This window comes from Scleropages formosus, chromosome 2, assembly GCF_900964775.1.
Source record: "Scleropages formosus chromosome 2, fSclFor1.1, whole genome shotgun sequence".
Lineage (NCBI taxonomy): Eukaryota > Metazoa > Chordata > Actinopteri > Osteoglossiformes > Osteoglossidae > Scleropages > Scleropages formosus.
This window is the reverse complement of record NC_041807.1, coordinates 19498190-19523954: the sequence shown is the minus strand read 5'-3', so window position 1 is coordinate 19523954 and position 25765 is coordinate 19498190. Positions and strand designations below refer to the sequence as shown.

General features: G+C 49.1%; 1 protein-coding gene across 6 annotated transcripts; it reads right to left on the bottom strand.

The window, feature by feature from the left end:
- Positions 1-562: 562 nt before the first annotated feature.
- On the bottom strand, positions 563-25693 carry LOC108931426 (inactive histone-lysine N-methyltransferase 2E-like). Of its 6 annotated transcripts, XM_029249653.1 has the most exons (25): positions 25583-25693; positions 25341-25447; positions 15757-15941; positions 12166-12280; positions 11783-12009; positions 11447-11586; positions 10986-11167; positions 10849-10887; positions 10390-10590; positions 10173-10303; positions 9710-9827; positions 9440-9549; positions 9012-9294; positions 7758-7856; positions 6212-6391; positions 5757-6083; positions 5332-5619; positions 5090-5237; positions 4415-4647; positions 4271-4327; positions 3647-4099; positions 3205-3458; positions 2943-3031; positions 2734-2831; positions 563-2595 (listed from the first exon to the last, which is right to left on the bottom strand). In XM_029249653.1, the coding sequence occupies exons 3-25, from the start codon at positions 15825-15827 to the stop codon at positions 1522-1524; spliced, it is 4917 nt and encodes a 1638-aa protein (XP_029105486.1). In that variant the 5' UTR covers positions 15828-15941; positions 25341-25447; positions 25583-25693; the 3' UTR covers positions 563-1521. The 6 variants fall into 6 exon arrangements, with proteins under 6 accessions (XP_029105486.1, XP_029105485.1, XP_029105487.1 ...); XM_029249652.1 differs by having other exon boundaries at positions 25341-25693; XM_029249654.1 differs by lacking the exon at positions 25341-25447 and having other exon boundaries at positions 25500-25693.
- Positions 25694-25765: the final 72 nt, after the last annotated feature.

Here is a 25765-nt window from a genome sequence, read left to right as displayed (position 1 = left end):
ATTCAGGCCAAGTACCTTGCTCAAGAGTACTACAGTTGGAAGTGGGATTTGAACCTACAACCTTTGGACCTAAAGGCAGTAGCTCTAACTACTACGCCACCAGCTGGCCATATTACAACTGAACTTTGGGACTTGAAAATAAAATAAGGTGGCTGTAAGTGGCTCGTGTCCTAAGTCGAGGAGCACTTGTACTCACTTTGAGGAGATAAATGGAAATATGAATCAGTACAACGTGCTCTTCTACACACTGCCGACAGATGGCACCATTATCAAGTATAGAGAACAGTGGAAAGCCTCCAAAAAATAGCCAATGAAATTCATAGACTCCTGAAACTCTGTTGGACCCAGCTCCCCTCGCCCCGGTTTCTCTAAAACTCTATTTTCTTAAATCTAAGGCCCATATTAACACACAAGACGCAGGGTGGTATAAAACTGACATTACTGTGATTTATTATTATGAACAATGAAAACAGCCAACCGATGCTGTTTGTCTTTCTTCCCATACACACGCACGCACACACACACGCACGCACGCACACAAATAATAAAAAAAAAGACAAAATCAAAATGGAATAACCCAAAGATGAACAATAAAAATAGTGCTACGGTCACAGAAACATTCAGCTTAGCAAAGAGAGTGTTCTTATTTACAACAATATTCCAAAATGGGATGGGAGCGAATTGTACACGCGTAGTAAAGAAAAGAAGCTTCTATTTACATGTGTCTCTGCGGAAAGCTGGAGTAACCATCTATACATTAAATTACATTTCTACAAATAACCATTAAAATTCAAAAATAAAATGCTAAAATACTACCTAAAGGCAAGTTCACCCACTCAAGGTAACTTCAAGCCAACAAACATTCACGTTACCTGGGCCACCCTCACTTGCAAACCCTCCCGCAGACAGACACACACACACACACACACACACACACACACACACACACACGAGCATCAACTCCTAGGGCAGTGAAACAGACTACCAGAAGTCTCTCCTCTAAATCTCTGCAATGAAGCACAGATTTTTTTTTTTTTACATGAAGAATCAAAAAAATAATAATTCTGTAAATTCTTTGTACAAAAAAGCAGTTTTTCCCCCCCCTCTAAAATGAGCCACCAGACAGACAAACGGTTTAAGAGAACAGACAAGGTGTGGAACTAGTCCAACGGACAAGTGGGGAAGGAAGGAAGGACCGATTACAGGCCGCCGGAGAGAGAGAGATGGGAGGGGACTCTGCAGAGGGTCGGGGTCACTAAACAGTTACAGTAATAGAGAAAGACGACGCCCCCCTGGGCGCATGACGCCACACCGATGGGGATGAGCACCACGTTTCATACGTCCTCCTTCGGTCCCAGTCTCCTCACAGGACTCCTGTTGGCTTTCACAGGAGAAGTACTCTTTCCTCCTTCCCTCCCTCCTCTGTGCTGTTTTCCGTTGACTTTGAGTACTGGTACATAGAAAATATTTACACCGTAGGTGACAGCAAAACCCTCTGGCTCTGGGGTTGGGCAAGCCGGGTCAGTGCCACCCTGAGCCAAGATACCCTGCGTTGTGGAAGGGGGTAGAGGAAGGGGGGGCCCCTCGTATGCCGGCGGCCAGCTGCGGGGGTGCGGGCTGCGTCTGTGTGACCGCAGTTTGCTGGGGCGGGGGAGGGGGTGGTGGTGGGAGAGCACCCTGCTGGTGAGTCTGGTAGGTGGCGCTGGCTACGGAGCTTGCGCCCGAAGCCCCAGGGTGTAGCAGGGGTGCTTGGAAAGTCCCTATGCCCTGGAAGTGGTGTCCGGCTTGCAGAGGTGGGTTGCCAGAGGGCGCGGGGGGAGGAGGTGGTGGGGGCGGAGGGGCCTGTTGGAGGGACAGCAGAGTGTTGCCACCTGACTGTTGCGGGGGGCCCTGGGACTGGGGTGGAGGGGGGGGAGGCAGGGGACTGGAGCCCAGCAGGCAAGAGGGAGGGGCAGCAGAGTTCAACAGGAGCTGGTGCTGTTGGACAGAGGGAGCCAGGCTCACGTGCAGGAGAGAGGGTCCCGGGTGGGGGGGCGGTGGCGGGGGCGGAGGGGGAGCAGAGGAGCTCTGGTAGTGCAGTGCGTGGTGAGTCTGCATTAGGGGTTTGGAACCAGAGGGAAATTGGGCCACCACTGCAGCCTGGTAGCCCGGAAAGGATGCTGTGGAGTTTGCCGTCTGGCCCGCGAAGTGGGCGGTGGATGTCGGAGGTGCCGGGGGTGGTGGCGGCGGTGGGGGCGGTGGCACTCCCTGGGGGCCAAACTGGGGGAATGCACCTGGGCTTGACTGGGTCTGTGACTGGCCTTGGCCCTGAGGTGGTGTCAGAAGGAAGGGGCGCTGGCCGCGGTATGGAGAACCCTGTGGCTGGGCTTTGGGGGAGTGCAGCACCGAAGACGCAGGAAACAGGCCCTGGGCCACAGCCGAGGCTCCGCAGTGCAGTTTCGTGGTGGTCAGTGGGGCTGGCTTGGGCCCTGCGGGATTGTTCACGTGCTGGACGGACGGGGAGGGGCAGGCGGCGCGAGGCTGGCTATTGCCGTCTTCTTCCTTTCCGCAGGTGCTGGCGAACTGGGGGGGTAATCCGGGGCCCGGAGAACACGGCTGGGAGACAGAAAGAGACAGAGGAGGGGGTCACTAAGACAACCTTCTCTTCAGGTGACAATCTGTGGCACAAGCAACAGGGCTGACGAGCAAGAACACTGAACACATGGGGCGGTTTCTCGGAAATGTCAGACTCACCTTGTGCACTGAGGGGCTCCGGCAACTTCTGTGCAATTTCGGCGAGGGGCACCGCAACCCCGCTGAATCGCTCGTGTCCACAGCTGCGTCTCCACCCTCTGAGTGGAAAAATACAAAAACAAAGTTACACTTCACAGACTCATGACTCTTAGGAAGCCAACAGAGAAGAGGAGAAAAACAAAACATGCAGCCCAGCCTCCCGGTCGTACCAGAGTCGCGTTCCTTGCGGTGATCACTGAGCAACAGGGCCCGTTGGTAACCGCGCTCCCTTGCCTGCTCCACTGATGTTGACCAAGTCCTGCAAAGCAAAAACGGGATAAACATGAGGTGAACGGCGCTGGTCTCCCGACACCTGTCTCACACACAAAATCTCTGCTGTTGCTACAGTGTACACTGGACAGCTGTGTGTCAGCATGTGTATGTGTGTGTGTGCTGGGAGTAAATCTGCTCCAAGTATTAACACAGTCATACCACTGTCCTTCTCGACCCTCCCTCTCTCCCGAAGGCAGAACGTCTCCATCCTCGCTGGGTGGAACTGGTTCCTGGGTGGAGCCAGGAGGCTGGACTAGCGTTTCCAGGGCGCCGTCCAGCGTTGGCGGGCTGCTGTCTGTACGACACAGTCCTGGTAAAGGGGGTGCTGGGGCAGAGGTGGGCAACTCGCTGTCTGCCTTGGATCCGCTACGCCGAGCTTCGCGCTGACGCTTCCTGTACTCCAGCAAGGACACCTGAGAGGGTGACCCAGGAGTCACACAATGCACAGAACCAGAAGCAATACATGACCAAACAAGCTGAGCTGACAGGCCACTGCCATGACCTGCTCTCAGAGATACTAATTATTATTTTCTTCCATTACCTTATGAATAAGGTATATTATACAGAATGTAACCGAATTACACTGAAAGTTCCTTCTTACCTTTTTCTTTTGTGGAGGGTTATGGGTCAGTAAGTCCGAGCCCAATGACCGTGCGATTGCTATAGCGCCCCCTTCCTCAGAGCATGTGTAGAAGAATGTGCCCTCCCTGAAGCTCATCCCCGAATCTGGCTGGAAGGCACCTGGCTCCAGGGTGTGAGAAGGTGTGAGGTCCCGAAGATTGGAGTTCAGTGGAGAAAAGGACACACTTGCTTGCTCTGGGCTTTTTACCCAGGGTGGGTAAGAGGGTGCGTGGGACTCCACAAGAGAGGTGTCCTGGACAGTCTCTGCGCCAGACTCTCCCTCTTCCTCGCCCACGTACTCCTGGGGGTCCGGCTGCGGGGGCTGCGGACTAAGCATGCTTACACTCTTGATCTCCTTGGGAGGGACATCCAAACTGGAGGTCCGCACAGATGGCGAAGACAGCAGCGTGGCTGGACACTCAGGCTGTGTGGTCTGGGCAGAGTGCAGAGCAAATAAGAGGACAGAAGATGAGGACCAGATAGGAGGGAACACAAAGGTGCACAAACACCATCCAACTGCACCAAAACCAGGTAAACAGAGATGCATCTTCTGGTCTTACATATGACAGAAATGACACAACCACGTGTGTAGAAACACACTCACTTCTTGCATGCTGGACCTGCGGCTTCCCTCGGCAGAACAGTCGGGAGACAATTCGCCCTGCAACACAAAAGAAACATGGGTCTCCATTTCTATGCTCCATAGTATATTTTCTACACCCTGCGTAGTCTGTCATGGTGCTCCTACCTCTGGCTGTGCAGGATGGGGCACTGCCTGGAGGTTGTGTGTCGAGGTCGTGGGCGTGATTTCGACGACACGGTCCTCCAAGTGGGGGCAGGGGGGAGTGGAAAGGAGGACAGGTGTCTCTGGGAGGTCGGCTCGGGTGGGAGTGGCGTAAGGAGAGCCGTAGGGGGTTGAGTTCTCTGATGTACAGACATCCAGGGTGCAGAGGCGCCTCTTCTTCAGTGGAGCAGGTAGCTCTAGTGGTAGAGGATGGAGACAAAGTGGTTAGAAAAGCCAGACAGGATCAGTGAAACAGAACCTTCTAGCACAGTGGTCTCAAAGTCTGAAACTCGTTTCCATGTCTGGTAAGTTCAAATAATTGCGCAGCTGCATAAATGTGAAAATAATGGTACATCGCTTTGAAGAAAAGGGTCTGCTACATGAATAAATCATTTATTGAAGTATTTGCAGTGTGTTAAGCACATTAATTGCATTCAAAAAAAAAAAAAAAAAATCACACCAGTTTTAGCCACATTATGAAAGAGCACCACAGTATAGGGGTAGTGCTGAAATTTTGCTGAAATATATTTTGCACAAATATCCACACCTTTTTGCACTTAGAGCTGGAAAATGAGATGAAAAATAGACTTGTGGTCCCTCCAGGGACCCCCTGCCAGCACATCGTAATCGCCTCCCTACCAGGTACACAGCTGCCATTAATCGGGACAGGACTGTCCGAGTCCCCGTTGACGGGGGGGCTGAGTGGCCCCTCCCCGGGCAGGACAACGGCTGGGCGGCTGGCTGGGTTCAAGCAGCTCTCTTCTTCCAGCGCCTGTTTCAGCCACCGCTGCAGGAGAGGAAGAGAAGTGCAACAGTGAACACAAGAAAGAACCTCTGTAGTCACAGCAGACAAAGTGACCAGATATGCGATGCAGCCCTACCTTCTTACAGGACCCGGTAGCAGTGGGAGTCTCGGGCAGCTCGCGGGATCGCCGGCGGCCAATGGGCACCCCGGTGGGCGTGGCAGGGCTGCGGCCTGTCAAGAAGGGTGAGGAGAAGCGCACGTAGTGCTTCGGTGTGCCATACACCTGGGGGCTGCATGTCAGACCAGGCAGGGAGTTGAGCTGGGTGACCAGCACCTCAGGGTCACTGCTGATGCGCAGCGGGCGCTCGGAGGGACGTTCAGGTGGGGGCTCCTGCTTCTCCACCATCCACTCACTTACTAAGTGCTGCACAGAGGGCAAGTGAGGGCAAGAATACTCTTTGGTTAGTCTGAGTACCACTGCAGCCCTACCAGATTAATAAAATAGAGTAACAGCTAGTAAGGTCTAAGAAACATGCTATCTACAGGCGGGAGGGGGAGCACCTTTTTAGTCTTGGGATACTTTGTGGAGCGACAGGGTGGTGCCGGAGAGTTACTGTGAGGGGGGCTTGCATCTGGAGGCTGGACTGGCATTGGCTCAGGCTCAGGGGCTGGTGGGGGTGGGTCTTCTGGGAGCTCACTAGGCTGCACTTCAGGGCAGTCCCCAGGTGAGCAGGGCGGCAGCTCGGAACAGGCGCTGATGGTGCGGGTGCGGCGCCGCTGCTGCCCAATGTGGGTTCGACTCCGTGACAGACTCTTCCTCTGCTTGGAGCGGCTCACTTTGGCCAGGGGCTTGGCTCCTGGCTCCTCCTTTGCTGGTTCCAGCTGAGGCTGACACAGGGGATAAAGACCAGGACAGAGACATTAGACAAGGACAGAACAACAAGGTCTCTGATAACAGATGCCAATAAAACAACTGACGGCCAGTAAGCACAGAACATGTATATTTGCGTTGTTACCTGTGGCACACTTGAGGTATCAGCCTCAGGAGTTGTGGGGGGCTCCTCCTTGACGTCACTGCGGGTCCCCACCTCTGTCTTGGTGCCGATCCGCTCCAGTGCCTGCTCCCGTCGTTTCTCCCTCTTCTCCATCCGAGCAAAGGCCTGCAGGATGGCCTCCATTTTCCTTTCCTCTCGCGTCTGCACAGAAAAAGATGAGGGACTGTTAGCCAGAGGGATGCACCTCTGCATGTGCCCCCTGTGGAGACCTGGGCACTGTGAGATGGTGACCAAATAGCTCCTCATTAACACAGCATAGCATCAAATTTAGTCCTGCTCATATCTCATCCACAGACACCAGAAATGTAAAGCTGGAGCTAAAATGAAAATGTTATTGTTCAAATGAAAGGGAAAAAGGGGAGGAAAGAGAAACAAAATGACTAAGGTGATCCTTGAATGCTCTGAGAAAAGAAGTACTGTGCAGAACACCTCAGACTGCAACCTCAGCCAAACAGAGACAGACTGGTGAAAAGAAAGACACAGAGCAAATATCTCCCCCAGAAAAGGCACTGAGCGCCACTGACAGGGTACAGCAGAGCTAAACAAATTAGGTTTATGGGTGGACCGTACTTGCATCTCAAACACTCCTGTGCCATCACTGGACTGAAAAGAGCCTACCAGGAAGTGAAGGGGATTATGAAAAGTCAGACCCATATTGCAGATCTTGGCTGTTACCTATAACAAAGTTGATGAGCCCTTCCTCCCCTTTTAAAATACCATTCAGTTCTTAATATGCTCAGTTTAAATAAAAAAAAAAAAAAAACTGCACTGTAACCATCAATGGTCTGTACAGAACTTGGTCCAGTTTGAAATTTAAAATAAAAAAATTAAAAAAAAAAAAAAAAAAAAACACTGAAGCAGCGCACTGTGACATGGTATCCGTCTGGAGGTTGGTTAAAGATCTCCCAGAACTCAATGGAGTGCTAGCATCAGAGACCAGCTTCTTCCATCACCATCATTGCCCAGAAAACTCCCCCTCTAAAAGGAATACAAAAGGCATCTGCAGTGTATTTGATGGTGGTTTTCCCAAGGTGGAAAAATGGCACAAAGCAAATACATGTTAACCTGTGTCTGCATTCTTTAGATGTACACAAGCAGAAAAGCTAGTTATTTATACACTAACAGACAATAACTTAGAGAAATGGCATCACTGTGAGCTAAGCTAGTAGAAACAGATGACGTTAACATGTAGAGTTTGCTTTGATGAGCTTTTTGCCCTTGACTTGTATTTCTAATAAATGAACTTACTGCAAAAACTAAACTACTAAAAATGAGGCGAGAAAAGGCAGCACCAAGGGGACATTACAAAGAGTGAGCGAGCCGGCCAGCAAGAGGCAGCGAGAGGAGAGCACATAGGGCATGGCAGCGCATCCCAGACTGCGCCACGGTAGGAGCAGAAACAGGAGTAGCAAGTAGTGGTCTGCCTGGGACCCACTGGGAATATACAGGAGACCAAAAAAGGCCACACCAGGTCTGTGGCTACCCCACGGCCACTTGGCGCACTTACCATCTTCCTCCTCCTCTCTGCAATCTGCTCCTCTGACTCCATCTCTACTTCATTGCTAATGGAGGTTTTCTCTTCTATATCCTCAATTAACTCAGGTTCCTGTAAGAGGGGAGAGGGGGTGCTTTATCACGGCACTGTGGTCGGTCTGGCTACAGACTAAGGGAGGGGTTGGAGAAAGTGGCGGGGGGGAAGAGAGGAAAAAGGGAAGGGCATTTTCTCAATGCTTGTGCTGTACTTTATTATTGAACTAGTCGTTTGAAGGAAAAAGCCTCCTCTCTAGGACTATCCAGCTCCTGGGTGCGGGTGCTCGCATAAAGTCCTGGTGCTGCTGCAGTACTGGGCTGATCCGCACACTCACTGACAGTGAGAGCCACAGCTGTTCAGTGTGCCACTCTGGTCTGGATAGAAGGCCTTGCCGGAAAGTCCAAACCAGCGCATCCTCAGCAATCACACAAAACTTCCATTTCTCCAGCTTCTCTAAGTGTTTGGTTCTTGCTACTGCTCACAGTATGAGACCCATGTTGGTAGGGTCTTCTGATGTTTTCACCTTCACCACAACAACCCCTGCCTGGTGCCAGGCATTACAGATAAAAGCCTAGTCTGTAGACCACCACACAAAGAACAACCAAGGATTCACTGTACAATAAACCCACTGAGAGGTTTCCACCAATTTGGAGGACCTCTAAGATACACAGCACACCTTCAGCAGGCAATTAATGACCTGAACACGAACACCAGGGATGCACAGCAAATGCAGCAAAGAGATACACTCTCAGTGGAGGACAGGGTCTTAATTCCCTGGTACAACATCTAGGGAAAGGCCGTGGGAATTACTGAGGACAACAACATCTTGAATCCTTCACGTTTACCTGTCGTGAAGGACATCACATGACTAAAGCAGTAAGACACCGTTTGCCTGCTAACTGTGTTAACCCTCACCCCAACCAACAATTACCCAACAGAAGATTCTGCAGCTGCGGAATGCCAAAAAGGTCACTTGAAGGTGGAGGGTGTCCCTCCCTGCACAAATATCCCACTCTGGTTAAGACTATGAGAAGATGGTTTGTCCCCATGACAGAAACGTGATGTCAGAGCCAAAGAGACAACTCACAACACGTTTACAATGTGAGAGTCAATACAATGACAACAACGGTAAAGAGCACAAGGAATGACAATGTGGGTGACGCAGGAAAGAGGGGAAGGCAGGGTATCAGCAGCTCACTGGTCATACTGCGCCAGTTGTACCACAGATACCTGGTTGTTGGAAACGGAGAGACGGAGCGGGGACATCCTCCTCTGTTTGCTGTCCACAGAGGACTTGCTCTTGGTGCCAGTGCTGTCACCATCCAGCGCCACATTCTGGTTTTGCGCTGCCTCGCTGTCCCGCTCTCTCTCCCGCTGTGTCTCCTTGTCCTTGCGTGTCCGCCGACGCCGGGACTCAGTGCCTGCCCCCAGATTTTCGGCAGGCTCCGAGTTGAGCCGGAACACCGGGCAGTCCATGCTTCCTCGCAAGCATGCGCAGTCCACCTTGTACTTGCTGTGGAGAGATGGAGTGACGCAGGGCAGAGCGTTCACATGCTGCACCTCCTAGATGCTAAAACATCACTCTTTATCATAAATACAGCCTGTGGCTGGCGCACTGTAGCTATAAATGATGCATCTGTGTTCTTTCACCAGCTCACCAGCTGCCGTAGTCATAGTCAAAACCAATGGTGATCTCACTGCCTTTGGTGATGGGCTTCACAGAGTAGATGTACAAGTGCAGCGTGCCCTCCTCAATCACGTGACGCACCTGGAAGTCAAATGCGGCCAAAATTTCAGTCAAACAAGCACGTGAGACAAACCACACAGTTCAGACAAGATTCAATAGTACATGTGCTTCATGGAAAGTGCGCCCTTCCTAGACAGCTTTGCCCCAGAGGTGTGTAAACGGTGAACAAGGGAAAAATCACCTCTGCGTTCGGGATGCAGGAGCGGCGGATGAATCGGGCCTCATTGCCGAAGCTCCGTGCATCAACACACATTTCCAGGCCATGGAACTTTGAGTAGAAGAGCACAAAAGGGTAGGGCCTGGAGAGGGAATGATAGATAAAGACAGAAAAGCAGGAGAGGTGCTTGACAGACAAACTGCCGGAAGGGCACATATAAAGGCATAGCCATGAGTCGAAGACTAGGACCCAGGGCCCATACAGGAGCGGTTGGGAGGCACTGAATAGGGACAGCAAGGCTACGTTTACACAGAACCATCATGGCTGCACTACAGCTGATCTTCCTAGTGCTTTCATTAAACATACCAAAACATCCCAGTACATGTTAACAGAAGACGTCCAGGCCAACTGTTTCATCTCAAACCAGGCTGCAAGCATCTTAAGATGATTTCTAGCACTGAAATACACATGTATACAAGGGCCTCACCTCTTGAAGAAGCAACCATTGGCTTCAAACTGTTGTCGGAGCATGAACTTCCCACGGTACTCAATGATGAGAGTATCTGGAACAATGTCGCGCACTGCTTTGAGGATCTTCTTGTTCTTTTGAACTTGGCTCTGCAGACAAATCGACGGAATGAGCGGAATGGCAAAGGTAGGGGCGTGAAGATGGCATGCTGTGGGTTTACCAAGAGTACACCCACCTCCACGGGAGGCTTGAAAGCTGCACTGCTGGTATTATAGGCGCGTGTTCTCGCATCTCCAGCTTCCTTCACGCTGAGCAGGATCTGCACCTCCTCGCTGTACTGATTGGCGTTGGCCTCCTCATAGTGCTCCACCCAGGTCTTGATTGTGTTCTCCCACAGCGAAGAGGAGTCTGTTGGGTCTATCTCTGGAGCAGAGCCCTGGAAGAGGGAGAAAATGGTTCAATGCATGCTACAAAAGGGGTCTGAAACAGACCAGAATGCTGAACAAAGCACTACGTGAAAAGGAGAGGAAGAGTGTTCTTGGAAATCGTGTCACTAGGACTATTACATGTTAGCAGGGTTGGCTTCTAGACAATTTCTGAACTGAGTGACTAACTATTTGCATTTAATTTAACAAAAAAAATGTTCAGACAAACAGGATCATGAATGCATGTACAGTGACAGGACTTCACCTACTTTTACTCGGGAGGACTTCCTGGAACCCTCGCGAAATGCCTGCAGTAAACAGACAAAGAAACATCATATTGCCTGCTATCATAACCATTATAACAGCTTATTTTGTTTCAAATTCCACACGGGAAGAGGTGTAAGACCTTCTTGGCTCGAGCTGTGGTGGGCCCAGGCTCCTTGTCAACACTCTTCTTACGCTTCTTCTCAGCTTGCTTGTTGGATACACGTGTGGGGGTTAGCGTGATACTGGCAGCCGTGTGTTGAAAAGCTGTGTACAGCTCCAGGGGTACCTCATCTCCACTCTCCGTGGCACTGGTGTCCCCGTCTGAAAAACACAATATCACGCACCCATGTTTACCACAAATCCATGGACCTAGAATGAAACCAAGACAGAACATTCTACATGCTTTGTTTAATCCATTCTGAACCTAGACATTTTACCCAATGCACCAGTTCAAATTTCCACTGTAGGCACACAAAAGCCCAGGTGGTGGAAGCATGGTGCAGGTTTGAAAGCTAAACAATCAGTGACACTAAGATTTATGTCTAAAACTTCCTCTGGAGTTAACCATACCTGATGGAACTGACCAGTCGGGTTACTCACCAGACATGTTCTCTCTCTTGCGGGTCTGGAGCACAATGGCCCGGTCGCGATCCAGGATCCTCGGCTGACAGCGTTCACACAGGTACGTCTCAGGAATGTGCTGCCGGTCGATCCCCATGCAGTCTATGTGCTGCCACACACTGCACAGAGCAATTGAGAATCAGAGCATAACATCTACTCTAAAATATGCAAGAGTATAGTGTGGGTGAAGGGCAAGGCAACTGTGCTAAAGGCAAACAGACTCTAAAACGCTCCTCTGCGTAAACGTGGCATGGAGTCACAACTTTCAGCTCCTTAGAGATAAAGCCAACAGGGAGATCGAACCCACTGCCTCACCTGCACTTGTCGCAGCAAATCATGTATCCATCATCGTGAGTAAAGCCACAGATACAGCGAGTGATGTCAGCGCCGTAGCTACTGTCTTCAGAGGTGCTGAGAGTGGTGCCCCGAGACACCTCGTCCTGGGGGGCCGGCACAAACAGCGCCTCACCTGTCCGTATCAGAACTGCTGGCAGCGGTGAGGCTGGCGGTGTGGGTGGGGGCCGTGCACCATAGTTGTGGTCCTGACAGAAAAACAGAGTGAAACAAAAGAATGCTCCTCTCAATGGTCCAGGAAGGTAAGCACTATTAGCCGCGTGAGAGCTTACTGATGATTAGCCAGCGAAGAGCTTGCCTATGTAGGTCACGTAGGGGGTGAACAAGTGTGCGCTTATACTCACAGCATAGGGCAGGCCGATGTAGCTGTGGGAGTGGTTAGAGCTGGCGCTGCAACCCTGGTGTGGATAGCTGTACTTCTCCACCACCACAGGGCTGGCCTCTACTGACTCGGGTCTGCTGGACAAGAGAGCGAAACATGGGGAATGAGGCAGGCAGTGGGTGGAACGTCCGTGTAGGAAGGACAGGACCAACAACGCAAACGTGGGAGGTAAGAGGGAAAGTGTGAAGGACAGAAATCGGGATGAAGGACAGAAAACCTTTAATGAATGGCTACCATTCAGAGTGATCCATTCCACCTGTTCTATACAGTTAACTTGCAAATGCTTTGGCAAAAGTGATGGGAATGGAAGAGGACAGAAGTAACTTCTGCGTAAGAGGAAGAGGAACGGAGAGACAGAAGCACCAAAGAAAACAAAAGGTCTATCCAATGCGTCTGACAGCTGCTGTCACATCACCACAACTGACAGCAATGGAAATAAACCCCCCCCAATCTTCTCATAATGGAGGTGCTTTAGAGAAGGAACTTCTATCTGCAGGTGACAACACTGTCTCACTGAACGGAGACACACATAAACAAACAAAAACAAATAACTCCCACAGAGAAACAAAATATCACATTACATCAACATGCTTAATTACTCTGTTCACTTATTCATTTTCAAATGACACTGTCCTTTGGTCCAGTAGCCAGCAGGAGCAGATTAACAGAAATTTTTGGAGGGGAAAAGTAACAGAGCTAGAGAGGTGAAAAGTACCAAAAGAATTGCCACAAGGGAGTGTGCAGCAGCTGGTGTGAGGGGGGACAGTCTCGCTGAGTTCAGGCACCTTAAAAATGCAGCAAATCTCTGTGCGTGCACACAGACACACGCACAAAGACGAAAAGGAACGAGAAGAAGAAACAAAGGAGCAGGAAGACATTACAGACGAACTGATTCATTCAGCATTCAGGACACAAGCTCTCTCTCTCTCTCTCTCTCACACACACACACACACACACACACACACACACGCTAAAGCACTGCACTGGTCAGCCATGAGGGCACAACCTGCACTAACTCGATCATTGTACCAGTCCCTCCAAATCACATCAAGGTCACACATGAGCACCAAGCAATGAGAGACAGAAGCAGGGCACAAATTTAGAACCACACTGACACATATATGCATTCCAGGAGCTGAATTAAACAGAGACCTTGACCAAAAATACTGTGGTGCCACTGTCACCAGACCATCACTACCAGTGAACCCAATGAGCAAGACCCAAAGCAAGGGCTTCCCTTCCAATGAGGTTCACCTCTTCTCTTATGTATGACCCATTTACAGAGAGGAAGGACAAGCTGACCAGCCAGCTTGAGAGGGAGGTATGAACCAATGCCTGATGGAATAAGAAAGAGGAAACAGACCCTCACAGAGCACTGGCAGGGCAGAAAAAAACAGCACAGCACAGCACAGCACAGCCCCATATCCACATAAAAAAAATACCTCAAAGGATCACAGGAGCAGAAGGAAGTCACACGCTCACACACAGCATGGATGTCACATTATCCAAGGCACTACTGAAAACAGATGTCACATAAGTGTTACTAGTCCAAAACGAGAATTTGCAGCAACCCGATCAACCCCATCCCACATACCCTCTTCCTTTTCAGCTCAAACAAATTCAACACCTGCTGTATGTAAGCCCGCACTGCTTTCACCATGCCTCGGCAGCAAAGTGAAAGCAAAAGTGGAGCACACCAGAGTGAAGGGCGGAGCTCCTTTTAGCCTAACTGCCCCAAAGAGGATGTGTGCAGTTGCGCACACGCGCACACATGACACACACGACACACACAGTAGGGTCAGGCCCTATGCAAATCACTTTCTTACGACACAAACGAAAACCGACACTGCATGTTTACATGCTTTAACAGGGGAGGGCAACTGTGACCCAGCCCACTGCTTCTTCTAGTTTTACTAGTAATGCCAGTCCCTGGGAGAATTATATTCTAATTGACAATAGGTTTCAAAGATTTTCATCTACATTCAAGCCTCACATTACACAGTTACACTCTTTACTTTTTTGGCTTTACCCCTTTATTATTATTACACCCTGATCTAGTTGAACTGGCCAGTAAAATAAACTATGACTCATTGCTTGAGAATATAAGGACCAAGCATAAGACATGCAGTGAAACCAGAGCCATTTCTAGTGCTCAGTGTAACCAAAAAAAGGGAAATGGTTTCACTTGTCTAACAAAGGGGCTTGGAGAAGTGGAGTAGACCCGGAATGAGAAAAATACAAGGTGCAACATCGCACAAAGCCATATATAGTACAATGATTTCACACAATGGGACACTCAAACAAAAGACAAAGACGGCACTCTGCATTTAAAGAACTGCACAGAAAAGAAAAAAGCAAAGGGAGAAAGAAAGTGCAGGCTGGGTGTGTGTGTGGGCCCTACTCTGGACAGACAGCTAGATCTCCGCCACTCATTCTCATCAAGAATAGCTCAGCGACAGAAGCCCCAACTTACTCTGCTCTGAAAGAGGGGGCTAAAAATAACATTGAGCCTCAGTTCCAGAAAGCACCTACTACACCTGGGCAAGCGCCGTCACACACTCAAGAGGGCACACCTGTTGTGTGTGTGTGTGTGTACGGAGGGGGGCAGGGCAAGCAGAAAAGGATGGAACACAGAGAAAAAGGAGCTGCCACAAGGTTGAAGTTTGTATGTGCGTGTGCATGTTGTCATGACAACGCAAAGATGCCAGCAGCACAAACAGCATGTTCTGCGCAATCCTCTGCAGTGAACCAGAACATTAATGGATGCAGCTCTCAGAACCCAGCAGCCAGCCAGCCAATCCTTACTGACATGCACACCAGTGCTACATCACGACAGCGTTTTTACCAACATGTGCCTGCAACACAGATCAGCCTGGGTGGGCCGGTAAGCTCTACCCTGCCTTTCAGCTGCCTTCTGGATACCTGACCTTTACAACCTGAGACAGTTTAATGGGTAGATTCAATTTGAAGATGGTTAGGAAGTTAAAAAATGCAAAAACATCAGTCCAGGAAATTCGCTGATAGGTCAAAACAAAGGCTGAGGACTTCATGGCCTAGAGAACCCAGTTAAACACTCAGTCCCAACGAGGACATTAAGTTTTATTATCAAGACACAGCTGCAGACTGTGCTGCACCGACAAATACAATCCCAGGGACTTATGAACTTAAGGGCCTTAACCATTAATGCAGTCGAGACCACAGCAATTCAGTACAACATTAAAAATGTGAATACTGTGTGTGATTTTATATACCCACAGCCACAAGTAAATTCGTCTTCAACGTGTCGAAAAAGGTGTGTGCAGGTAAATGCAGTTGATTATCATCGATATCTAATACTCATGTCAGTACTGGTCCTTGAAAACTCACACCACAGCCAATCCTCTACAAAGAGAAGTGGTCAACATGCTGTGAAAAAGACTCATTCATTTCACAGCAGGTGCAGGAACAGAATGCATAAGGGGAAAAAAACCCCAAAAAAAAAAAACAAATGGGAATGAAGAATAAGAGGAGAAAGTATTGGAAGAGGGGAAAGGCACACGCAGTGCATACTTACTCTGAGCCAGCAGCCATGTCCAGATACGAGGTGTTAGTGGAGTCCACCCCTACTGGATCGGCTACGCTCATGACGTTCTCTGCTGAGAAGTTCTTGTCCTACTGAGTGCCAAGCATGGGGATCCAAAACACTGAGGTATTCCAGCCGCAGCATTCATTGCAGACATCTAAGTGCATCCACCAGGCCTGTAGAGTGTATACAAAGGGAAAGGGTAAACAATCAACTTGAAGTAAACATATCACAACAGCTGGGTTATCAGTGCAAAGTGTTTTCTCTCACAATTTGAAAAAGACACGTTAAAAATACAAGACAACACATTATCAAGCAATATTAAACAGGCAGTGTTTTTTCAGCATTTAAACACACAAAAGCAATGAGCGGAAAGACCTGAAAGCAATAACCCAATGTATCCACTAGAGGGAGTGACCCAGCACAAAATAGGTCTAAGTACCAGTCACCCTTCCTCCAGCAAGACCAAAAATGTCACACTCATACAAAGGTTATTCAGGCTTCTCAAAACCCAGAGCCACAGTATTCCAAGCTCGTATGTGACGAACCCATCCTGTTGAACCCTGCTTTCAAATACACAGCAAAGGTTCTGGCTGGCAGCATAAATAAGCAAATTGTAATAGATTTATATCCTACAGAAACCTGAGAAAGGCTGACACAAGGACTCTAGGTCCCATAATGTTCATCCACTGATAACGTTCAACCCACTGACAGACTTTCAAAAGGACAGTGGGAAGCAAATGCAAATATGTAAACGTGCATCTGTCCAGACTGCAGTATGTGTGTTGCCCAGATGTTGATTAGTGCAATTAAGAACAGTGACAGATGTACACACAACACAGGCTGACAGTCACATGCTTCTGTGTATGAAGATCTGCAGGGAACTGGAGATTCGTCACACTGAGCAGAACTCAGTTGTCATAATTCGGCCTTGTTGCCTTTGAAAATATTGTTCTTTGTCTCAGGTAATACTTTCATCCTAACAAACTGATCATCGCCAACCTTCATCAGACTCCTTCCAATGACAAAATGTTACGTAATTTTATTGTGGTTTCCCACTTTATATAGCTGGGTATTCACTGTGCACTAACTCGGGGCTGATACTCTGATCAAGGGTGCTACAGCAGAAGTCGGATTCGAACCAGAGACATGAAGACAAGACAACATCTGTACCCATTACACTACCTGCTGCCCTTGAAAGCAGAATCACAGAACAGAGAGAATTTTGTGCAAAGACTGTCTGAGGATTTGTGTACCTGCTGCCCTTATAATGAAAGACTTAACTATAGAGTTACACTAAAGGGCTCTGCTGTGTCAGTTGCTTCAGGGATTTTCCCACAACAAAATAATTCTTTTTTTTAAATCTTCTACAGGATCATCATTAAACTAAAACCACTATGCACCATTTCAAAGAAGTTACAGGTTTCTGTGTAATAATAATAATAATAATAATAATAATAATAATAAAAAAACTGCTTCCCTTTGAAACCACCAGCCTGTGCATCAAACATTCCCGGGGTCTGGCCTACAAGGGAATTCTGCCGTCACTGTTTAAGAATGTTCGCCACACACAGACACACACACTTTGAATCGCAGCCCCACTCCCTCCTCCCTTTTCTACTCACATGGACACAAACCCATACTAGACAGACATTATACTCAATGCTTCCCACCCCCAACACCACATTCTTTCCTTAAGCCAGACACCTCATGGTATTCCAGTTACAAGTGTGTGTTGTGTGTAAGGGGGTGAGAGGGAGACTAGACCAAAAAAAAGATCCAGGGAGAAATCTTAACAGTTGAACTGTGTCTGCTCCTCCTACTTCCCCTCCCCTAACAGAGCTGCCAGTCATATGCAAGAAACGGCTCCAACAGACACACACACACACACACACACACACACGAATTCCTCCACTCCCCGCCATCCTTCCCTCTCCACACTACCCGGATTTCTTTCTATGCCCTCCCCTTCTCCACTTCCTAAATAATCCCCCGAACTCCGCTCAGGAAGGGACGGGTAGCGACGTCTTAATTAAAGGGAGCTGAAGCCGTTACCATTTAGAGGCACCTTAAATGAAAAGCTCGATGCAGTCACGCGGGAGGCACAGAAAGGCAGGGAAAAGTGAATGGAAATAAAGAGATTATTAAAAAAATCACAGGGTGGAGGTTTGCAGCCTCACTACAGTTGTTTCTGCTTTTTGTTATTAACACAGAACAGAGAACAGCAGAGCTCCACACACAGTGCACCTCTTCCATGGTCTTCAGATGGGGAGGTTCCCCTCTGCATACAAACGGGCAAACAAACAATCATCTAAATGGATACCAGACTGGAATTCACCTTTCTGTGTAAAGCCTGGGTGGCAGAGCATCGTGTTTGGAGGTCAGAGCTGGATGTCTGCAGTTAGTCTTGCTGTACTACAGCACATACAGTACCTATGCTTCAGTACACGTTCAGCCCTGCCTAACGTGAAGATTAGTTAGGACCAATCGAACCAGATGCGGAGAACTTCATTACAGACGAGTTGTCGTCATCACAGCACCACACAAGAAGGTAAATCTTTGGTGTTATGATAAGCCCATTCAGGTCACCTCCATTCATTTAACCCACATGGAGGTCTCTGGGCACTTGCATCCCAGTCTAGTCTTGTTAAGACTTCCAGAATGTGCCAAAACTGTGCCCAGCCCTCTTCTCCACATGCTGCCAGATGGGTAACCCCGCAATCCTTTTCTCCTGAAGAGGATCAGGCACTATGATCTGCACAGAATCAAAGCAGTTCTAGTCATGCTGGTCTTGGTGCTCCTCTCCAGGGAGAGTGGGAAGGACGAGAGCTAGATTTTGATGGCAACTGTTGCATGTTGGTAGTGGGCAGTGCTGCTCCTCTTGCCCACAAGACTTTGCCAGTGGACACTTCATGCAGAAGTACAAAATGACCCAAACAGATAATAAAACAGTTAGTGTGCAGAGAAACACAGAGGGACAATAACATTGGTGTGTTGACCTTCATACTTTGCAGAGCCTGCCAACCCAGCACCAGCAGACAATAATGGCCTCAGGCCAGGGCTGCTGGCTGAGAGAGGGAGGTTGGGATGGAGGGAGAGGAAGGGGTCCACATGGAATGTGGAGGTTGCGTGGTCCCACATGCTGATATTAAGCATCACTCATCCAGCAAGCAAGCTTCACACTGAGAAGAAGTCATTGCATGTCTTTGCCCACACTAACAACTGAGGCCAGTTCAGGATGTCCTTGGTCAACATTAAAACTCCTTACCATCACAATACAATCAGTTCCCTTCACTGTAGAAGTAGATTTCTTCAGATCAGCACAACAGGAAAAACAACCGTCACAGTTAGACAAGAAATCCCCATGTTGCACTCAAATGTCTATATACATTCCTCCAAGGTTTATAGACTTTACAAATGAAACACTCATTTCCAAAAATACAAAACAATACATTCCCCCTTTCCTGCCCAGTTGACATGCAAATGTAGCACCACCCTGCCTGTCCTTCAGTGTCTTTCAGATAAAATCCCAACAGTCCTGATTGTAGGCACACACAATTACTGCTTCACATAAATGGTGACTCTGGATTCATCTTAAGAAAATCTGAGTAAATCTAACCCAGGAAAGAGTAACAATTCCAATTTTCTGACAGCTATAATGCAGTTACTTGACAACAGAGGTAACTTGATCACCAATAGCAGAAAAGCAGCTAAACATATGGCGCCCTGACAGTGAGATTCTGATGGATTTCACATCCCAGTTGCAGCATTACATCACTGGGTTCAAATGTTACCTCTAGCCGAACAAGCCGCCTGTTTGCATACAGCAGCCTGCTCTCTGCTAATCAGAAAGTTGGTGTGCTGAGAACCCAGCTGCTGTAGCCCATCTCCTGGGACAGCTGTGTCAGATCTGGGCCTCTGAAAGAGACCCGTTTAAAAGAGCACCACGAGAACATGTTACCTGAAACTAATTTCCTCCAGGTGTTCAACCCACGTGAGCCCTAATAACCAACCAAGTTGGGAATGGTCTAAAAATCTGCCTCTACCTGTGCATCAACACGCAAAGCATTTCATTGGAGTGGCCCCATGCATGTAACTTCATAATGAGATTATGGTGTAGCAGGACAGAGACAAACAGAGAGAAACCAGGAAAGGGGCTCAAAGAATTTACTTTAAGAGGCGAAGGAAGTCAACAGACAGTGAAATACAGCTTCAGAGCACTCATCCAGCCTGTTCGGTCCAGTCATCATAACACCAAAGATGTTCTTTCTGTAGCCAATGTTTCAGGCACGAAAGCTGAAGAATGAAAAGCACCCTGGCAACCTAAAATAAGGAATACACCAAGGCAGTAATGTGTAGCTCAATCAGCTACCAGGGAATCTGTGGAGTTACATAAAAAGGGAGGTTCATAAGAGAGAAATGCCTCACCTGTTTTTCACATCGGTCCCTTGCCGCTGTTGTCAGAGTGACGGTACATATCCACCACCCCAGGCAAGGAAGCATAAAATCTGACACCTCTGTTCACCCAATGTCTGATACGTCCATGTGACACCAAGGAGAAACTAACCACCACATATTCACGTCTTCTGTACTGGAGAACGGACAACGCAGTGACAACAGGAGACAGCTCCAGACTTCCATTATTATTATTTTTTCTATAAAACGCTGTTGATGGATCTTTAACAGAAAAAGGAAAAATACCAAGAGTGGAAAGACTGTTCCAACAGAGGGAGGGGTGTCAGAAGACCATGAAGAGGGAAGCATGATGGGACAGATGCCATATCTCTGTGTAGCAGGACTGTATTTTGAGAGGGGGAGGAGAGAAGCAGCAGTTGCCGATGTTCGGCTCACACCTACGGTTGGAGCGTGGTGACAGGGGAAGGACCCAAATAGGGAGCACTGCTGCAATTAATTAATTCACCCTCTAAGATGGCACGAGTACCACCTGCTCATGCACTGCAAAATGGATCCTCCTATTTCTCAAGCAGAAGTCTTCAGGGGATGGCGGAGGGGTTCAAGGAGTAGCACTCCCAGGCTAAACAACAGGATGCATTTCTCCGAGACTGGCAGGATGTAAAACCAGGTACATTATACAGCTCAGATATGAACCACACATCAACCTGGGATGACCTTCAGCTAAAGACATCGGCAGCAGACACTGTGCAGTTAAATTTTTGGTGATGGTTTGACATGCCATCCCCATATTACTAACTTAAGACAGTCAGAGATGGTGCCCAACTGGCACCCAGTGACACACCAATAACTGGATCAAAACAGTGAGAAAAGAGCTGCCATTGTCTCTTGGGTACTTAACAGCACTGTTCAGCACCAACGGAAAGCTAATCTCACACCTTGCCCCTGCCGGCAGCTTCCATTCAAGTAGGCCAGAAATTTGCAGCTTTTTTTATCTGCATTTTTTTCCAAATGGTCTTCACTCACATCAGATATATATAAATGGGGGGGGAGTTGGAAGCAATACTTTATTTGGTCTAAAACTAGAATTTTAGTGGAAGCTGCCAAGGTGTGCTGTACAGAGGCCAGTCCAGCAAAAGGAAAACAGCCAACTGGGTTCAGTGTGTCAAAGCCTGGAATCCAAACCAGGGTGCCGAGATGACTGCTGCTGTTAAGGCCTCTTCAATCACTGTGTCACACAGGCAAAACACACACACACACACACATTTTCAGAACCGCTTGTCCCATACAGGGTCACGGGGAACCGGAGCCTAACCCGGCAACTCAGGGCGCAAGGCTGGAGGGGGAGGGGACACACCCAGGACAGGACGCCAGTCCGTCGCAAGGCACCCCAAACGGGAGTCGAACCCCAGACCCACCGAAGAGCAGGACTGTGGTCCAACCCACTGCGCCACCGCACCCCCCCACTTTTCTGAACCGCTTGTCCCATACGGGGTCGCGGGGAACCGGAGCCTACCTGGCAACACAGGGCGTAAGGCCAGAGGGGGAGGGACACACCCAGGACGGGACGCCAGTCCGCCGCAAGGCACCCCAAGCGGGACTTGAACCCCAGACCCACCGGAGAGCAAAACCCGGTCCAACCCACTGCGCCACCGCGCCCCCCATACAGGCAAAACATAAAGAAGATATTTTTCAAATATTGTGAGGGTTCTGGGATGTTGCAAACAGGATATGGACAGAGGATTAATCACCAGCCTCCACAAAAGATACACACCTGCTGCCAGCTGGCCACAGCACCTTGGAGGGGGCCATGTGCGCCTATTTGACCCAGGAAGAACAACGCTGTACCCCATGCACCAGATGCCAGACACTTTACTTTAAATCATTTTCCAGGTCAACTGTGCCCAATCATATCTCTAGAACTATGTTACTCGGAGGGCAAGGGGTCAATCATTAAATCCACAGAAATACAATGGCAATTAACTATAAGCGCCAATCAGTTGAACCAAGAGAGAGGGCCACAAAAAAATTTAGAAAAGATACCTCTTACATTTACATTTATTTACTTAGCAGATGCTTTTCTCCAAAGCAACTTACAACAGGTACTATGTAGTGTTTTCAGCCCATGCACCTTATTCACCAAGGTGACTTATGCTGCAAGATACGCAACTTACCATGGGTAACTCATCCATAAAACAGTGGAACACACTCTCTCTGGGTCATTCACACACTATGGGGGAACCTGAACAGCATGTCTTTGGACTGTGGGAGGAAACCAGAGCACCCGGAGAAAAGCCACGCAGAAACGGGGAGAACATGCAAACTCCACACAGACAGAGCAGGGATCGAACCCACGTTCTCTCACACCACCCAGGCACTGAGAGACAGCAGTGCTACTCGCTGTGCCACCATGGCATCCCTCTGAAAGGACTGCACTTAGCAGCCAAAGGATGCATAATGGGTAAATGGTGTTGTTTTTCTTTTTTTTTTTGGCACAATTCTCTCAGAACAATGTTACGTTTAAAAATGAAATCGATTTTCTTAATCCTTAAAAGATTAGCTCTATGAATAAAGTATAAATGACAATTTCATAAGCGCCTATGCATTTATGCTAGAAATCTATTTAAAAAAAATTATCTTTATTCATATTCACATAAAGAACCCATTCTAAAGAAAGGAGGGGAAGAAAAATCGGTGTCTTGCTTTTAACCTGACAGAAACATCACTAGATTATCTATTAACTTGCATCAATGAGGCAGACAAAATGAGAACAAGTAAATGTAAAAGGTACTATGATTTCACTGTAGAGATTGCACAGTAGCCCTGTGAGCACAAAAATGTGTCCCTCCATTTGATCTGTTTGGGTTCAAACAACAATTACATCACTTTGGGCTGCAGACGCTTGTACACACAGGCAGAACATTAAGCAGTGTATCCAGGGACCTGAGGTTTTCACCATCTTGAAAAGAGAAGGCATCTACACTGCTGAATAACAGCGAGAGTCTGTGTGGTATGAAACACTGTAGTAAGGCAAGCAACTTGTCAAATCTCTTTGCTAAGGTCTGTCATTGAATCAGTGTCAATGCAGCCCTGAAATACAATTGATTTAAAAAAAATAAGTTTTAAAAAAAAAAAAAAAAAAAAAAAAAACCCTTTTGCATCACAGACTCAGCAACGGTTCACACAGAGCTACGCCGGCCAAAGAGCTGTTTGCTCAGTGTGCGGCCTTAGTACGCAGAGACTTTATTAAAATCTCCGCTCTTGTCATATCTGAGCTGATGTAGAAGGGCAGGAGTCAGTGGAGTGGATTGTGTATATCGAAAACACATTTGTCACTACATCCCAAATTGCTATGATCAAAGCCATCTGCCAAATAAAAACAGTAATGCCGGAGCAGGGGTGTAACCCAGGTGAACCGAATCCATAATGCGCATATGGTCACCCTCTCAGAGATGTCAGCATCTTTAGTGCATGGCACACACCGGTGTGACCTCACACACATGTGGCCCACTGTCCATCACATGCAACGAATACATCACTGTGTGATTCTGCAGTCTCTCTCTGTTAAAGGCGTATATCCAGCAGGAGGACCAGCCTCCTTTCCAGGGCTGTGTGGCACAGGGCTGTGGGGGCTGTGAAGGAAGGGAGGGAGGGAAGGAAGGAAAGGGGGGGGGCGGATGGATGCGCCCGTTCAATCACATTATACATCCAATCCGCCATCTTTACATCCGCCGCGGCGCCCAGAGGAGCACAAAGCGAGCGCCCGTGTCAGCTTTCAGGACGAGACCTGCACGCTTCGAACGAGAAGTCCACAAGAGACACTTAAAGTTAAAATCGACGTTTTTTCTACAGACTGAGTCCTATGGGCGTAGACAGGGAACCAGGCCGGAACGTGCAGCCGATCGGCCGCTTTCCAGGAGCGCGCCGACGCGTCGGACGCCGATCGGGAGACCAGGAGGTGCCGCCACATACATATGACAGGAGGGACTGGGAGCGAACCCGTCCTCCTGCGCGCCTCCACCGTACGCATGTTGTTAAAAAGAAACGCACGCATGCACGCACGCACGCACAAACCCCGCCGCCGCTCATGCACGGACGCTGCGGCGCACACCGCGACTCGCGCACGCTCGCGTACATCGCCAGGACAGCTGCCACAGTGTATCCCCACAGCGCGTCTCCCTGCACACGCCCCCCACGTCCGCAGCAACCCACCCGTGACCATCCACGCAGCGGGGATCCGTGAGCATCGACCTACGCCAAGGACTCGGATGTGATCCGCGCAGTCGCGGAGGGACCTAAGCAGGTCGGGGGGCCTCCGGACAGCGACCGATCACCTAGGCTTCGGGTCACCACATCCAACCCTGAAGGCTGGGGGCAAAAACGGAGGTTTTTTTTTTAAAGACACAGAACCCCCCCCCCCCCCGCGCCGCACAGGTCTGGATACAGTAACCATGTAAACAACAGCCTCTGTCTCCATAGTGGAGCTTACTTCAGTCGGAAAATGGATTGAACAGATAAGACAGCGGGTAGCTCCTCTCTTGCCGGTTGAACCAACTTACACAGGTCTCAGTGTTCATTTAGAAGAAAAACCACCCTGCAAATGGCATGCTCGTCTCTCCCTTTACTCTCTCTCCCTCTCTCTGTATTTGCGTGAAAGCGGTTTCCCCCAGCCCAGGCGAGTACGATAACGCAGCTTACCCAGCGAACACCACCGCCTTGAACAGGACCACGCAGGGGGCAAGTGGTTTTATTTCACTGTCTGTTGCTCATGAAAAACGCACAGTTATTAAGAAGTCCGAACAGCTGCACCACCTCCTACAACTGAGACACCAAGATTGCCCGCACACCTCCAGAACCGCCTGGCTTTACCACATCTAGGACACAATTAGTAGTGCAGCTTCAGTCCAGATGTCAACCGCGGAACCCCACGAGCAGCCGGACGGACGGCCTCGTTCTGAAGCACAAACCAACCGAAGGCGCTCCAGGACTCGCTCCACTCACTGCGCGTTCCCGACCCGCCAGAGCACTGCTTGCTAACCTGTTAGCCTGCTACCCTGCTGGAGGGCTGTCACCCGACGAGCTCCCCTCAGCTCAAACCTACGTGGCACGGCGACCAAAAAAAGGCTCCGTTGCTTGCGCGGCTGTAAAGCCACTGTACTCACCGATAATGTCCGCTGCGGTTAAAAGCGACAGAGAAACTAGCGGGGACCCGGGTGAGAGCCCCGCCACCTTGTCTTCACAACCAAAACAATACTGTATCACTGCGGACCTTCAGGAGGGAAATTTTAATTCTCAATTAACAGCACTGTAAAAATTCCGACCTCTATTAATTGTCTCGGACGTCTCCTTAGGGTTAGTTTATGGCGAGTCTTCTTGTTAAAACCCGGTTAATTCCCTAGCCTACCTTTGGTAACTGTATCCACTCTCCTGTCTCTATTCCCTTTGCAAAAATGGCGGCTCAGGCAGGACTGCCGTAGCTCCGCCTCTTCTGCGAGCCCCACCGTCCCTTGACACCCCCCCCTCCTCCTCCTCCTCCTCTGGGCCAGCCCCGCCCCTCGCCTGAGGGGTTCACCCGGGCGCGACCGCA